The sequence below is a fragment of the Grampus griseus genome, assembly GCF_964374135.1.
Source record: "Grampus griseus genome assembly, chromosome: X".
Taxonomy (NCBI): domain Eukaryota; kingdom Metazoa; phylum Chordata; class Mammalia; order Artiodactyla; family Delphinidae; genus Grampus; species Grampus griseus.
The window spans coordinates 12,343,861-12,360,064 of NC_138999.1; the positions used below are offsets into that span (position 1 = coordinate 12,343,861).

The 16,204-nt window shown below is 41.7% G+C and overlaps 1 protein-coding gene across 1 annotated transcript; it reads right to left on the bottom strand.

Annotated features, from left to right (window-relative positions):
* Positions 1-1,017: 1,017 nt before the first annotated feature.
* PIGA (phosphatidylinositol glycan anchor biosynthesis class A) lies at positions 1,018-14,778 on the bottom strand. Its single transcript, XM_082681005.1, has 6 exons — positions 14,750-14,778; positions 12,035-12,814; positions 7,462-7,594; positions 6,572-6,704; positions 6,208-6,414; positions 1,018-3,345 (listed from the first exon to the last, which is right to left on the bottom strand). Exons 2-6 carry the CDS (start codon positions 12,750-12,752, stop codon positions 3,079-3,081), a joined length of 1,458 nt encoding a protein of 485 aa, XP_082537131.1. The 5' UTR covers positions 12,753-12,814; positions 14,750-14,778; the 3' UTR covers positions 1,018-3,078.
* Positions 14,779-16,204: the final 1,426 nt, after the last annotated feature.

The window sequence follows — 16,204 nt, forward strand, 5'->3', positions numbered from 1 at the left end:
AAACACAGACCTAGGATACCCTGACTGAGCCAAAAATGTTTTGGTGGAAGATAAATCAGAACATATCAACGTAGGGGACTGCTTCCAACAAAGTGGGTTGGAGAAGCTGGGCATTGGGCTGCACCCCGCAGGCCTGCAAGCCCTATACTTGCCCAGCCTCAAGACCGAAGAGTCTACAGTCAGCGACAGAGATATCAGTGGTTTGATAGATGGGGGATCTTACACATTTGAAGCAAGGTCCTGGAGCGACACCCCACGGCGTGCGGCAGACAGCAGCTGGCAGGATGGCGGGACATGGCAGGAGTCTTCGCTACCCAGGGAAGGGGCAGATTTACCAGTTATAGGGGAATTGACGTCAGGTGGGCTCATCAGTTACCAGGGAAACCAGCAGAGGGGCACGCCCCTCACGGCTCCTTTGATAAGTTATCAGGTGAAGATGTTCTGATCTAAAGATTAGAATAATCACTAGCTCAGGTCGGGGCAGGAATGTAGCAAGGTCAGTCATGTGAGTGGGGTGTAGGTGAAGCAGGCACTGGTCCGGCAGGGGATGTACAGAGAGCATGAGAACAGCCATCTTGGGGGGCCTGATCATACACTGGGCTTCTGTAAATGAAGTCAAAATTCCAATTTCTCTTAAAATAGCTTGCAAGATATAATGCATAATTATGTAGCTCACATGCACAGTACTGTACAGACGTATTCATTTGTCTCACGCAGTGCACTGAAAAACTCTAGTGCACTGAAAAACAAGAGTTTGGATTAGGAAACAAAGGCACAATTGAACTTGCTATTCCATGAGTAAAAGAGAGAATATTGTAGAAAGAAAAGATGACAGAGTAATTCATCAACTGAAGGATATTTCCTGTTTTTCTAACAGACTAAGCAAAACATCAAATTGCACTGAAAAAAAAAAACATGGGAGGTAGGGGCTGGGGGCAGTGTTGCTCAACTAGTAAATAATATTCTGTTCTTCAAACAAGACAAACTCAAGAAAAATGTCAAAATGTCATTTTGGTCTTTATTTTTGGACATGTAGCATGTTTCCATAAATCAGTTTTACATGTGCTACTTTTTGGAACATCCAAAGAAATACAATATATTTTTCATAAATTCCTCATCACTGCAAGTTCACTTTCAAATAAATGTAAGTAGCAGGGCAGAACAATATGTTTCCACATATTGACCAGTGCAACAATGACAGTTACAATTTAGGTATTCAGGAAGCCTGAAAATTAAGATTTACTAGAACAAGCAAATTTACTTCCATTTGCTAAAGGGGGAAAAAAAAGGAAAATATGCAAATTACATGTTTCATGCAAGAACTTTAAATCCTATTTATTTTCCATCTGAACTAAATGGCAATTTAATAGACAATTCTGAAAAAAAAGCTAAGAAACAAAAATAACATACAAGAAAAAACAGCAGTATGCCTTTAAAAATTGCTGAACAGAATAAATTAAACCAAATGTTACAGTTTCTTGCTTTATCATGAATATTGGCACTGTTTATTTCATATTTATATAAGTCAGTTTCTACACATAAAAATCCCAGTAAGATTTAATGGTTTGGGTCAGTCTGTTTTTCTTTAACAAAAGAACCCCTAACTTCTAGATTTTAAAAACTGCACTCTTGCATTTGTGTTTTAGTACAAAACACAAATATATTTCTTATGTATCAGTGGCAACCAATTAGTAGGTATGTTAAGATACTTTTTCAAAAGAAGTTCTGTGAATGTTGTCATTAAAAAAAAAATCCTGTACAGAATCGCAATACTGCCAGCATCTAACTAGCGCGCCCCCAGTGCCTCATTCTTGTGACTTCACGGTCCTTAATCACAAAAACTTATTCTAAGGAGTTCAAAGAATTAATAAGACACACCATGTGGATAACTGGGGGTTTAAAAACCCATGGCTATGGGCCACAACGATTACAGTTAACAACATCCATCCACAAAGAGACTGTGTTCCTAAAATTTTCAGACTCAATTGGCTATAAACAAAACATTCTGGGGTCAAGACTTCTGCACACTGACAATACTTATCAGGCATCAGCTAGGCCACAAGTGAAGGGAAGTGACTTCTATCAAAGGGACAGGGTAGCAGCTGATTTTGAGATGGCACACCTCGTACACTGCGCTCGGAAAACAAGAAGGCATTGACAGGACTCAATTATGCACTGCGAGATGTGGAGGGTTTCTCTGCACTATCATCAACAGTGGTATCGGTCCCTAGTATTTAAAAAGCAAAAAGTATTTTCATACACACAAGCGAAGATGAAGGCTCAACCTAGGAGAATGCATCCAACAGGATTAAAGAAGAACTGAGAGTACGCCGGCAATTTTTTCCCGGCATTAAAAGCATGAGCATTTTCGGCATGGCGGATATCTTAGCACTTCATGTCAAACCTGACTATGACGAAGTGAGCCATCTGACTGATCAACAAAGAGCGAATGCACCCCCCACCCCCCACCCCCGGTCCTTACCGCAGGAAGCATCTAGTTCAACGTTCTATGCCTGGTAGGTGCTTAAAACATGCTGGTCGCTGACAGCCCATTTTACTCAAGAAACCTGCTGATCATATGGAACACTTACTGAGCATACCCAATAAAAGTTTAAGAACACGACTTAAGTGTCTAATAAATGTAGTATGAACACAACTTAAAACAGTTCACAGAGTTGTTGTACTTCCCTAAAGAAAACTTGTAAACATCTGGTTAATGTCTAATTAATGGTAGAACATTTAAAATTGGCCAAAAAATGCCCAGAAAACGTTTGGCCCTTCAGCACCCAAAGCTCCCAAAATATAACATTAAAACATCTCTGCTAGAGGGATTTCAGTAGTCTGAAAAATTGCATACCTGAGTGGCTTCAATGTTCTCTCCTAAATTTTAAATAAGTGCAAGGAGTTTCTACACTCAGGAATTGCATAAGTGTTTATCTTTCCTCAAAATAAAACACGGAATGATAAAGAGGTAGCATAACTTACTATTAACTTTAAAAAGAAAAAAAGCAAGGTTATTTTCAATAGTCTTAATAGAACTATTACAAGTGTTTCAAATCTCACAATCCAGGCTTTCTTCTACCTGGTTTTAGATACCTCGTTGTTCTCGTCCACCTTTTTCCTGTAAGGATACTGATGAGTCCAGGCACCCTTTGGCCCTGTGGCATCTACTGCAACATCGATGATAGAATCCGGAGTCACCCATCTCAGGAAAATGAGGAAGAAAAAGCTGAATACAGCCAACAAAGCAAAAATGCAGCCTGTCAAGGGGCCACACTGAGAGATGAGTCTGTCCAGTCGTTTGTCCATCGATAACACAGCTTCTCCTGCCACTTGGTCGTACACCTGGCGGGAGAGAGCCGAGAATGAGCACCGTGAGCCACAATAAACAACGACCTGCACAGACCAGGAGTGCTTTAGAGATGGCAACAGAAGGCGCGTACATTTCACTGTTGTTACAGAAATGTGACGAATGAAACTGATTACACTACGTATTGCCATTTGAGACAACACTTATGGAGTGCCTATTCTGGATGAAACACTGGGATATGTATACCGTGTGGTACAAAGATGAATCTACCACGGCTCCTGTCCCCTAGGGGATCCCCATCAATATTTAACCAACTATGAGAATTCCAAAGTCCTGAGACGCTGGAGCGGCTTTGCGGGCCACCTGTCGAGGCCATATTTACTTCAGCAGTGACTCCCCAAGCAGGGAGGAAGGACTGGCCCTTTAAGATTCCTTGACTCAACTACCATCAGAGAGTTAACAATCTAGTGTGCTTCTGGGTACAGAGAGGCTCCTCTTTCCACACCCAAGTGACGCCGTGTTGCTGAGCACAAACGGGGAGAATATACAGAGACATTTCACGGATTCCAAGTAAAAGGAGCAGAAAGAGATGGGGGAAATTTTGGTAGATAGTATAGGTCAAACAGTGGCAAACAAAATAAAGTTTATTGCTGAGCATTGGTAGTAGGTGGCTTGCTTTTTTAAAGTATTGCTAAGCACTAAACTCTGAAATATTAAAGAAAAAAACAAAGGTCCTTGAATATACTTATTTCAAACTCATAAAATGGGCCGGCATTCACGTTTTTTAACTGCATTTGGGCATTACCTGTGGTCACGCTCACGTTATCAGACCTGTAAACCATCTCCTTTTGAACTCAAGAAAGTTCTGACGTGCAGAGCAAGTTCTAAAGGTCAACGGCCTCTGAAAGGTACGGGCTGTTTTCATCTAGCTCCTCTACCCCGAGGACATTGGGAATACACTGTGGTCAGAACTGTATCGAGCGGTATGCTGAGACTGGCGAGTTATACATGAAAAAGTATGTTTCCAGCATGAATGCTGATTTAATTTCTTGATCAATTTTTCTAAATAGCAGTTAAACTAAGGAGTTGAAAGGGATCAAACATCCTGTGTGGAACAGGTAGAATTAAAAGAGCAACTACAAACTCACCCGTGCGTCCACCTTTATTTCTAAGTCAGTTAATTCATGATCTCAAGTGACAAAATAACAATTTGCTACTAGGGAGAGAATGACAGGGAGGACAATCCATTAGGGACAAGGATTAACGTCTTTTTCGGAATGTGTACTGTAAACTGCCAGGCTGTAAAACTGAAAACAATACAGACGTCCTACTGTTACTTTAAGCCTAAATAAAAGAAAATTCGTGGTTTTTAAAAAAACCCTAATGCACTCCTTTAACACAAGCTGACAAACTGTCACCGTAGTTCTCTGCCCCAAACTTATTATGTACAACAGCGCAAACTTCTGAGATTTACACGACATTGATCAAGAAGGTAAAGGCACAATTACAGAGATGTGGTCCTCAATCAGGGTGGGTTTCACTGAAAAAACCTGCCTAACCAAATATCCCTGCCCACCATTCCCATATCCCCTCTGCTCCTAAAGGGTCACTTTAGAATCCAGCAGTGGGCACAGGAAGATGAACTGGACAGAGCCCGAAAAGGCTCCCGGGGCGATTCTGCCACGCGCTCCCAGCAGGTAATCAGTGCTGCACCCCAACTTCCAAAGGAAAACAAGGAAATGTACTTAATTCATACGGGTGGCGCGACTGCAAAACTTCTAGAAAGTGGCTATCTCAGAGCTATTTCAGTCAAAACTGTTTGTTAGTTGAAACTTCTCATGTTTCAATGCAAACTGTGTATGACGATTTTTAGAGATAAAAAGAGTTTTGTTGCATTTCCATTCAAATCGGGGCTCACCTTACGTAGGGGAATTTACAATTTAAACCAAGCAAGAAAGCCTTTCTGCTTACTCGGCTCCATCTTGCTCTCTACTTTGGGCTAGAAACTAGTTGCTCCACTGAACACAAGGAGAGTATAAAGCACTACCTTCTCCACGCTCCCAACTGTCTTTCTGGGTCACAATTTCTAAGAAGCACAGCGTTTCCATCCAGCTTGCTATGTGATAATAAGAGGCAGGAGGCAGACGAAGTCATGAGAGGTACTTAAACAAAGGACACAACTGAGTAGAATAAATGAAGTCCTGACCTCGAAATACGGAAGCATTTCCTACAACTGTACTCTCCCACCTAAGGGCATTAACCTATTTCCTGCACCTGTCCTTTTACCAATTTTCTACTGCTGCTTTTTATTTGTGATCCTATTGCCAACATTTGTCACGTGCTTTTTGAATTCTAACTTACTATGTTCTCAATCAGCCCAAAGATGCAAAAATCCCTCTCCTGTAGAAAAATCACAGCAGCTAGCAAAAGTGACACGGGAGTTTTAGGAAGTAGCCTGGATTAACTATTTGTAACTTATAAGTTGCCACAATCGGGCTAAGCAAAACCGTATATTTTCTAATAGACTTATATGCTTTAGAATTATAAAGAGCCTCAAGAAAATGTCTAAGAGTAGATCTTAATATTAGTTTTGCCTCTAATTGTTGTGACTTCTAGAAAATTTTGTAACTCCTGCATGCCCAGTTTAATGAAAGGTCTAGATACTGCATTACTGCTATTTTCAGATGTCAAATGCAATGATTTGACTAGAAACTTAGCCTAACATATACCAGAAGTAATACAGAATTCACTTCTTTTCACTTGGAAGAGACTTCATAAACTTAAGCAATAGAGCAGAAATGGTAAACCTATATAAAAGCAGCAAGTGTGTATGTGAAACATCAAGTAAGAATTCAAGACACAATCTTCAAATACCCTTCTCTTAGCATGTGACATACTTTTTCAGTTCTCTCCGCAACATTCCTCCAGGTGTAGAAAGTCTTTACGATGTTGTGGATATTTTCTGGAGGCGGCAATGCTCCTGACTTCAGTTGGGAAACAGCTTTTTCCAATCCCTCACACAAAGATTTTACAGAAGGCTCACATAAAATGATAAGATTTTCTGGAAGTACTTCAGGAATTCCACCAACCCTGGTACTTACAACCTTAAAAAGGAAAAAAGAACATGTGATCCTCCATAATTCATCTCTCAGGAAAATAAACAATACCAATTTAAAAAAATATTACAGACTGCATCTGATTATTTTTCAAAATACAAATACAGAGACCCCAACAGTGTAATAAGCCCTCAAAGCTTTTTACCTGTAAACCACAACTGGCTGCTTCCACAATTGCCATGCAGAATGCTTCAGTAAGGGAAGTATTAAGAAAGATATGTCCTTGAACTAAGACATTTCTGACATCTTTGTGTTCTAAGGCTCCCAAGAGACGCACTCTGATTTTTGAAACGAGAGAAAAAAGAGGGGAGTAAAAATCATGCTACAAAAGAAATACCATTTATAAGCCAAGTGTGCTACTCATATTATACTTAGAATCTTACTGCTTCTAATGTTTTCCATCTCAAAAGATTAATATCACCCAACTCTGATCTAAAAGGAAGTCATATAAAGCTGTTTGGTTAAAGCTTGTACAGCTAACATATTTCTAACTTTTGTCACACAGATCAAATTTCATCTTCTCCAAAATCAGTCTGCATTCAATGAAAATGTTAATACACTTTGATGAGTAAATGTTAAAGTGTCGTTTCTAAACAGGAAAATGTTCCTTTTAAATTGATGCTTCACATGCACACAGCTCACATGTTAACTAAGTTACCGAGGAAGAGAAATGTTCGAATCTGTACATGCAGAGCAATTTACATGATTTGGGCCGTGCTATTTAAATCACAACTCAGTATGGCTTGAGAATCTGCAAACATTTCCAATCAAATAGCTGTTTTTTTGTGCATTCTCGGGTGCCCCAACCAGGGCCCCCTAAAGTCAGATAATGTTGGGCTAACAGAAAAAATAAAATTATGAATTCCTTAACTAGGGTTCCCCATTTTATATAATTTTTCTTAAATAGGCCTTGCATTACATTTTAATGTCAAGTACATGTAGGAGAAGCAGCCCACTTAATGCAGGCATGTAGCCAAAACCAATTTTAGGTAACTGATATTTTCTCACCCAAGACAATATGGAATCCATCAATACCTGTCATGGAGCTGGTATCTTTCCCGTACTTCTTCCAAAATGACTCTCTTTGGTCCCTCTCCTCCAATTATGAAATTTAAATTGGGATATTTCTGACAGAGTTCAGGTATTATACCACTAAGCAAATCGGTCCCTGAAAACATCAAGTTGAATGTTTGAGTTATCAATAATTAACCTTAAAAAAAATTTTATCAGAACTTCTGAGAATCCACTCACTTTGAAAAGTCATATTAGCTATGCCTCCCTTACTTAAGGAGAGAAACAAATTCTCTCAAACCTTTCCTGGAATGGTGGAATCGTTCAAACTGCCAGGGGTCCCCCAAGAGTTCTTGAGGATATATACACTGACACCCATGGGTACCTTCCACACACCCAGTTCGTGGACTATTCTGTTCCGTTTCAACATTGTGTTGTAGGTTATTCACCTGTGTTTACACACCTACTGCTAAAAAATGGCATTTGAGGTAGCTTACATTTCAGTTAAAACTTTCTGCAGAGCAGGAGAGCTGACTGGAGATCTGGGTCTTGACCCAGCCTTTTTATGAGCAAACTCTGATAATGGGACTTTCCTGATAAGAGAAAATGAACAGACCGACGTACCTGAAGTCCAAGGTCTCTTTCACCTACAAAATTCTACCAGCGTTATGATTCTACTTCCTACTATAGGAAACGGCTAAGGAGCAAAATATGACTGCTGCCTCCATTGTGTTGAGAATGCAGTTTGTACAGAGGACTTTGCAGCGAACACTAGGGTATTAGCAAAATTTGTAAGAGTCCATCCAAATCTGCTACAGCCCACTTCCCCCGAATGACAGTGAATGAAGGTGGCAGGACTTCCACTGCCAGATCATTACAGTCTGCAGAACAAAAGGGTGCATCTTGGTCCTTTTTTTTCTTTTTAATGAAACTTTCTTATGTTTATACAACCTTAGGTAATATAAAGCAGCAAAATAAATCATGCCCTACTAGTCTGAAAGTAGCAATCCAAAGTGACAGTAGTGTTGATGTTTAAGAATTTAGCTCATTAACAAGTACAAATCATACACATTCAAAAGTAAATGTAAAATAAGCCAGTTAAAGAAATGCATACACATACATACACAAGAACTGCACTTCTATCAATCTTCCCAAATACAGGCAGATCAATTATTAAAAAGATGGTAGGAGAAATAATATATATAGGGTCATTTTTATTAAATAATTCCAAGTAGGATTTATTACGTAAACTCTGCTAGTATTTTCAAAATATGACTGCATTAGCAAACATAAATTCACATGTGGCTTTTTTTTGTTATTGTTTTTGCGGTACGCGGGCCTCTCACTGTTGTGGCCTCTCCCGTTGCTGAGCACAGGCTCCAGACGCGCAGGCTCAGCAGCCATGGCTCACGGGCCTAGCCGCTCCGAGGCATGTGGGATCTTCCCGGACCGGGGCACGAACCCACGTCCCCTGCACCGGCAGGCGAATTCTCAAACACTGCACCACCAGGGAAGCCCCACATGTGGCTTTTCTGAATTATGAAAGCTTCTCATTAAAATCTTACCTATCTTTGTTTCAAGTTTATTACCAAGTCCATCAACTGGATTTTTAGATAAACCAGAAGGTGTCTTAATGACTTTTAACAAGTTACCTCGTATAATTGTTTCCTTCCCCTCCCTCCTTGCCCTCTCTCCCTTCTAATACAAAGGTTAAGAATCCACTCTTTAAATGAAAAAAGCCCAAAACCCCACATCTAGAGCAATAATCATAATTAGTAACAATAGCTACAATTACTGAGGGCTTACTATACCAGGCGGTGGGCTTTAAATGCATTGTTGTTTAATTCTGACAAGTACTTTAAAAGAAACGGAAACGATTAATATTATCAACGATCTATATTATTATTCTAAGAATAAAGGTTTTTTCCCCATAATAAGAAATGTTCTCGTGCCTCTAGCAAGCGTCCAACACAATGAAACATACCAAAGGACTTTCAATTGCCATATTCTCACCAAATGGACAAGAAAAGCTCTGATCTGAAGTGCTTCTAAAGCACAGTCTAATAGAATCTTCTGAATCTATACCTAGGATAATGGTGGCTGGGCTGAGGGTGGAGGGAACAGGAGACCTTAACTGCAGAAGAGCTCAACTCAGGCTTGTCATCTGTTACTTACTGTGTAACCTGGGTGAGTTACTTACCCCCTCTGAGACTCAGTTTCTTTGTCTGTTACATGCAGATAACATCTACCCTACAGTTGCTGGGAGGGTCAAGTTAGGTACTGTATCATGTACAGGCTTTATCAACTGCAGAATATAAATGTAAGTCATCATTAGCACTAGAGCAGAAGTGGGGCATGTCTGCACATGCACGTGAGCACTGCTAAACCCTGCCTGAGAGCAAAACAGGCTCAATGGAAGAGGGAAGAGGCCAGGGATCCTGGGTAATAGGACTTCTGATTTATTCTCTCTTACTTAATATGTTCCAGTGGCCTTTGATATCTGGTCCAAATGAACACCTCCTAAAGAAATTAATTTATTAATAATTAATGGACCATTAATACAACTACTCACGTTTGAACTACAGATGTGGCCATTCCTTCTCAGAATGTTACTTTTTGCACAGTGCCTGACATACGGAAAGGGTTTGATAAATATTTGTTAAATGACTGAACTGAGAACAGGAAAGGCTGTACCTTCACTCTTTGGTGGTTAGCTCAGCTGGTTAAAATACCATAGTTAGTGAAGTAAAGGTAAAGGTTCAATCTTTGAACAGGTAAGTTAATTTTGCTCTGATCCTTGACCATGCACGCATCATATGCTTTCTCAGCTAGCTATCTCACAAAGGTATATTATTTGGTGAAAAAACAAAATAGGCACATTTCTTAAGTTACAACAAACACATTACCAATATCCCAAGAGGGCTTCAGAACACAGAATGTTGCTCCATTCACATCTTCTTCAAGTAAGGAATGGAAGCATTTCATTGCCTTCACCCCCAAAAACGCAGTTCAGTAGAAGTTTTCTCACCAACCTCCGCTTAGTGGATCACTGCATGGACCAAGGCTCTCCATTCCAAAGGTAAAACCTCGTGGCCAAGGCCCACATCTGGATTTTAGGCCACTCCCTAGTACACTGGGACACTTCTGATCCCACCGCTGAGCTTCATGCTTACCAAGAATCAGCTGCATTTGTCCACAAATCTGTCTGATGCCTATTTTATTATATTTGTTACAGTATTTAAATAGCACAAAAATGGACAAAATGAGTTTCTGTGGAACTAAGCTGAACGGTTTGAAAAATTCAATAAAGACACAGTAAAAAAAAAACCTTGTCAGATTAGGGGATATCCTGAACCACTGTATAAGGTCAAAAACAAATGAAAAATCCAGAAGTACATGACTTCATGTGCCTTTAGGTTCTCACCACATTTAAGAGACCCAAACTGGCAACTGTTAAGTTATACTTTTTAAAGGTGACTGTGCAAGAAGGAAGATGCAGCTCAAATCAGTGGACCAGTACTCTTAAGCCTGCAGGCCTAAACCAAATTATTGGTGATTCAGTGCATGGTAATAATATTTTGAGTAAATTAAAATATTTTAAAGGGGGGCGTTTACATATTATCTTTTTAACAATTCCCCACTTTTAGTGACAATTTTGATTGCTGGACAGGTTTTCAAATACCATCCAGAAAATCATTTTTGTTTTGAATAACTGGACTGCTTCAGACTTTTAGTCAGCAAGGCTCTACAAATTCTACTGTGGCATCCATAAAGTGCTGCAGAGGCACTAAAACAATCCTCCTTGTGCACAGCAGACACATACCGAGTACAAATTGGGCTAAGTACTGTACAGGAACCATCACTGAACCTCACAAGATTACCAATGTTGCCCAAATCACACAATAGAAAAAAATTGAGACTCGGAGATGTCAAGTAGCTTGTCTTTGATCACACAGGAGGATGGAGCCAGGATCAGACTCTGGGCTATCTGACCCCCCTTTAGCACTTACGTGCCAATTCATTATTAACGTCTTATCTACGATTAAAGGAAATAAGCAAGCTACAAAACAGTAACGTGCAGAACAAGCTCACTGACTTTGAGTGTATGCATAAAAACGACAGGAAAGCTATAAATCAAACATTCATTAGGGTCATCCCTGAATAATACAGTTACAGCTGATTTTAGTTTTCACCCTTGCGATTTTCTTAGTTTTCAAAATATCTGCAATGAAAAGAAAGGGTTATGTGATGGTCTGGGCCCTGTACTTGCTACTGCATGTGTACAGAAATTTTTAAAAGACCTGACCTATTAAACAACATCAGGTTATTGTTTTTCCTTTTAAATAACTATGAAAACATCGGGGGGGTGGGGTGGGGGGGCTGGGGCTGCGGATAGCATTTACCACTGTTCCAGAAATTTCTCCTTTAAGATGTATAAAACATTATTAGACCCTTCTTTGCTGTATTTAACGCAGAAGTTGTTATGAAACCATAAAACAAAGCAAAAAGCCCAACAGTCGTTACAACACAAATATTCAACAGCTTTCTGCAAGGAAAGAAAGGCTGTGCAGTGCATTTGTAGCTGTCATTTCATTACCTTTTCTGTAAACAAGTCTGCTGACAACAACAACAGTTATTACACTATCATGCCTCCTAAATGGGTCTGGAGTGAAGTCAGTAGGATCTACAGCATTAGGAATGACGGACACTATTTCAGGATTCAGTGCTGCTCTTAGCACAGTGTTTTCCTTACTAGTGTAAGAGACACAAATTATGTGGTTTGTGTCACAAAGAGACACAGTTAGAAGCTTGTTTGTAAGCACCGAGCTGACATCAGCAAATCCAAAAAGGGAATGGTCCGTGAAGACTGTCTGGAGGCCCATTGTCTTGGCGTGGAAGAGGGCATCATGGGCCATGGCAGAAAAGGAACTATGTGAATGGATTATCGTGACTCTCTCCCGAACAAATATGTACCTGAGCAATGGCAGACTGTGAAAGAGGGTCGTGGCTGTAGATTGGTTGTACATGACTTTCAGAGGCAAGTAATAGACTTTGAGGCCATTAGTGAGGTAACGGATGCCTTTGCGATTTCCATAAGCATGGGTGACAATTATGACCTTGTGCCCTCTTTCAATCAGGCACTGAGAGAGCTGGTAAATGTGGCCTTCCACGCCTCCCATATTTGGGTAGAAAAAGTCCGACACCATGCATATATTATGGGTACAGGTTCTACACGTGGAAAGACGTCCAGGGCTGACATGGGAGAGTGAAGCTGAGGGACGCTGGCCATGCCCAACTCCTCCTCTACAGGCCATGCTGAGATGGTTTAGGCATTAGTCCTTAGAGCAACCCAGTTAAGATATGTGTCCTCTAGTACCTGAAAGAGAGAGTAAACAAGGATCTAAGCTCAGAGACAAAATACATTCCACACTCCAAATCCAGACATAAATATTCTTTTAATGTTAATCTGTTAGCTTTTCCCCTAGAAATAAAACAAAGCGTATGATGAATTCATGCATTTGACAGCATTTACTCGCTTAGTACTTACTGTGTGTCATACAACAAAACTAGACTCTTCATGTCCTTATATTTTAATTTTGCTCTAAAAATACTGTTACACATAATCTTAAACAATGTTTGTTACACCAAAGTATAGAATACTTTGCCAGGTTAACAAACCAGTTCATTCACATAATAAAACATATGGATCTTGACAGAAAAGGTTTGCTAACCCCACTTTAGAGCTTAGCCATTGACTCAATGAATCTCATCAAGTTCGCTAGCATTAAGTCTGTGGTTTACACTAAAATATACCTGGAGTTAGAACTGTCTTTTGAGAGCAGCTTTTTAAAGTGTCACCTGTAGCACATGCCACACACCTTATTTTCTCCTTCCCTGTTCAACAATGGTGATAATCAAACCATTCCCCTCATTTTCTTAAACTTTCAGTTATGTATATCTTCCCTCCATGAGTATCCCTCCCTTCAGTTTGGAATCGAAAGATAAAAACTAAACTAGAGACGGGCTGGATCTGGGGCCATTTTATACCTCTAAAGTAGGAAATGTTCAGCTCAGGGGTCCCCGAGATCATCAGCGCAAAAATCATCAACTCAATATTCAGTATGATTACAGATTCTTAGACATTTAAAGCTAAAGAGAATCTTGGAAAGTGAGTGAAACTCCTTCTCAGCTTTACAAATGAGATTTCCATGCCTCCAGAAACTCAACTATACAATGGGAAGCCATCCTAAAGGTCTGAGTTTCTGATGTCACCGCAAACTCAGAAAATGCAAAGTAACAGCTTGTGCAAAGTCTATTCTCTCCAACAAAGTCATGTTTATTTTAAATATTGTCTCAGAAATACTCAATGACTGTTTGTTGAGCTGAATTTGCTAACTACAATTCAATATTACCAAATCATAAGATTCTTCAAGTCTGTACTTTTAAGTGGCTTCACGAACATTTTCTTACTGTGGTTTGTCACCTAAACCCGAATTGCCAGTTCCATTCAATTTTAAAAGATGAATGGTAACGAAAACAGTGAGTAAAGCACCAAATGAAATCATTTAAAGTTCTGTCATTAGCCTGCAATGTTCTGTGAGAAATGTGCCTATCACGGTTATCACGCCTAACACTTTCATAAGGGCACAATCACAGAATCTTAAAATTTTAAAGTTGAAGAAAGGCTTGGAGATCTAGTGAATACCTCTCTCATTTTACGAATGAGAAACCAGACAAGTTGAGCGATCGGTCCAAGGTCCCCACCCAGCCACTTGAGCGGCAAATGCGAGACGGCCGTAAAGTCCACGGTCAACAAGTTCCTAGACAGTTATTATCAGCAGAGACTCCAGAGAAGCCTTAGGGTGACCCGGCGGGGGCTTGGGGTCAAAAGGACGGTGCTTCCACCCACCCGCCGAGCGCCGTTCCAGCTTCACTCGCTGAGGGGTCGCTGGGGAGCGCCAGGGCCAAGGAAGGGATGACCCCGCTCAGTCAGCGACCCCGGCGCAGTCAGGCGGGGTCTCGCCAGGCCCAAAGGGAGGAAAACGGCCAAAGAGCGAGCAGGAGGTCGAGGCCGGGAGTCCCAGAGCCGTTCGCCCCGCCCGCCTTAGCCGACGCGGAACCGGCTACAGCTCGGCGGCCCCAGCGCTCCCTCAGCCCCACTCGACTCCGGAGACCCTCGACCCCGACCTCCGACCCTCAAGCCGGCTCGGCTTCGCCCCCTGCATCATCGGCCACGCTCCCCTGAGGGCAGCTCAGTCCCATCTGGAAGCGGCAAGGAGTACCGGCGCGGGAAGCTCAGACACGCACTTACCAGCGAGTCCCATGGCCGCCAGTGTCCGGACCTCCCGCGGCTGCAGCCGGAGTCCCGCCCCGCTGCCCCGAAGCACCAATCAGGGGCGTCCGCGCCCGAGCGCCGCGCCCCCGGAACAGCCAATCACAAAGAGGCGCTGGGGTCACATGCAGGAGTGACGCTCAGTCCCCACCCTTCAGCGCGGGGTGTAACGTCAGCGGGCGCCTGCACAGTTGCCACTATGTTCCGGAAGACTTGTTTTCACTGTATTGAAAGCACTAATCCTCGGTTTAACCTTTTATATGAATTCTGAATATTGAGATTCTCTAAAAATCGGCCTTGGGCTCTTGTTACACAAGCAGCCCACCGGGACCCTTCGACGGGGTAAAACCAGTACTCCCAGCGTGCCTCGCAGCAACTCTTTGGCGCTCCTGGGAGTTGTAGTCCCGTGGCCTTCGGAGGCGAATCCGAACTTAGAAAACTCACTCCCAGGATGCACCGCACTTCTAAACGCGGGTCTTGCGGACCGTCGGGTGGGTTCGCGCCTTGGTTGTCTAGGTACAGCGTCTCTTTTCTGGAAGCTTGTTCTCTGGCTTCCAATTGGAGAGACTTTTGGCTGGGAAGGCTACAGAAAGCTGGGGTCATGGTGGGGTTTTGTTTGTTATTTATTATCTGTGCCACAGCAGACCTGCCAGTTTCTTACCATTCTGGTAGGATTGCTTGATGTAGTAAATAAAATACACAAATAAAAAGTCAAGTCAAAGTTTTTAGTAATTTGAATTTCAAATAAATATTTTTTAATATGTGTGTCCCAAATATTGGGGTCTTTACTAAAAAAATATTCGTTGTTTATCTGAAATTCAGATTTAACTGGGCACGTTTCATTCTACCTGGCAACCCTCCACTCTGGAGGAAAAAAACCTGAGGTCTGACCTGAAATATCAACTCCCATTCAAACTGGTTCAGCTGGCTATGGTGGTGCTTGGCCAAGAGGCTAATGAATCACTGGAAGTGGTCTGATGGTCATCCAGCCCTCACAGTGGGTACACAGGGTTCCCCAGCCGAGCAAATGCCTTCCTGAGCGCCATCACCACCATCGTTGCCAGCACCCATCTTAAGCCTGTAGAAAGCCTGTTCATCCCTGAAGATTTCGGCTCCTTTCTGATGCCCTACCCAAACTTCCAGAGAGAATTAAATCCTCCCTCTTTTGTATTTTGACAGCACTTTGGCCATATGCTGGTATAGCATTTATCAGGTGATATTCAATTTGTTTGCCTGTTCCCCCTCACACCCCCTCCCCCGCCTTCTTCCTCAACCTGATCCTTGGAGACTTGTGTTTTCTTGGGATCTCACATGGACTGCTTTCTGAAAATTGGCATTTGTATTTGCTTGTTAAATGTCTGCCTTCCCAGCCAGGGAGTAAGCAGAAGCAGGGTCTGTTCCTGGTACTAGACACTGAATACGTTTTAGCTGTAT

Coding starts and splice junctions, on each gene's coding strand:
- PIGA (XM_082681005.1), bottom strand. CDS start 12,752: ATGGCCTGTAGAGGAGGAGTTGGGCATGGCCAGCGTCCCTCAGCTTCA. Junction 6,705..7,461: donor AGATACCAGCTCCATGACAG/GTATTGATGGAT, acceptor TTCAAAAATCAG/AGTGCGTCTCTTGGGAGCCT. Junction 6,415..6,571: donor CAGCCAGTTGTGGTTTACAG/GTAAAAAGCTTT, acceptor TTCCTTTTTAAG/GTTGTAAGTACCAGGGTTGG.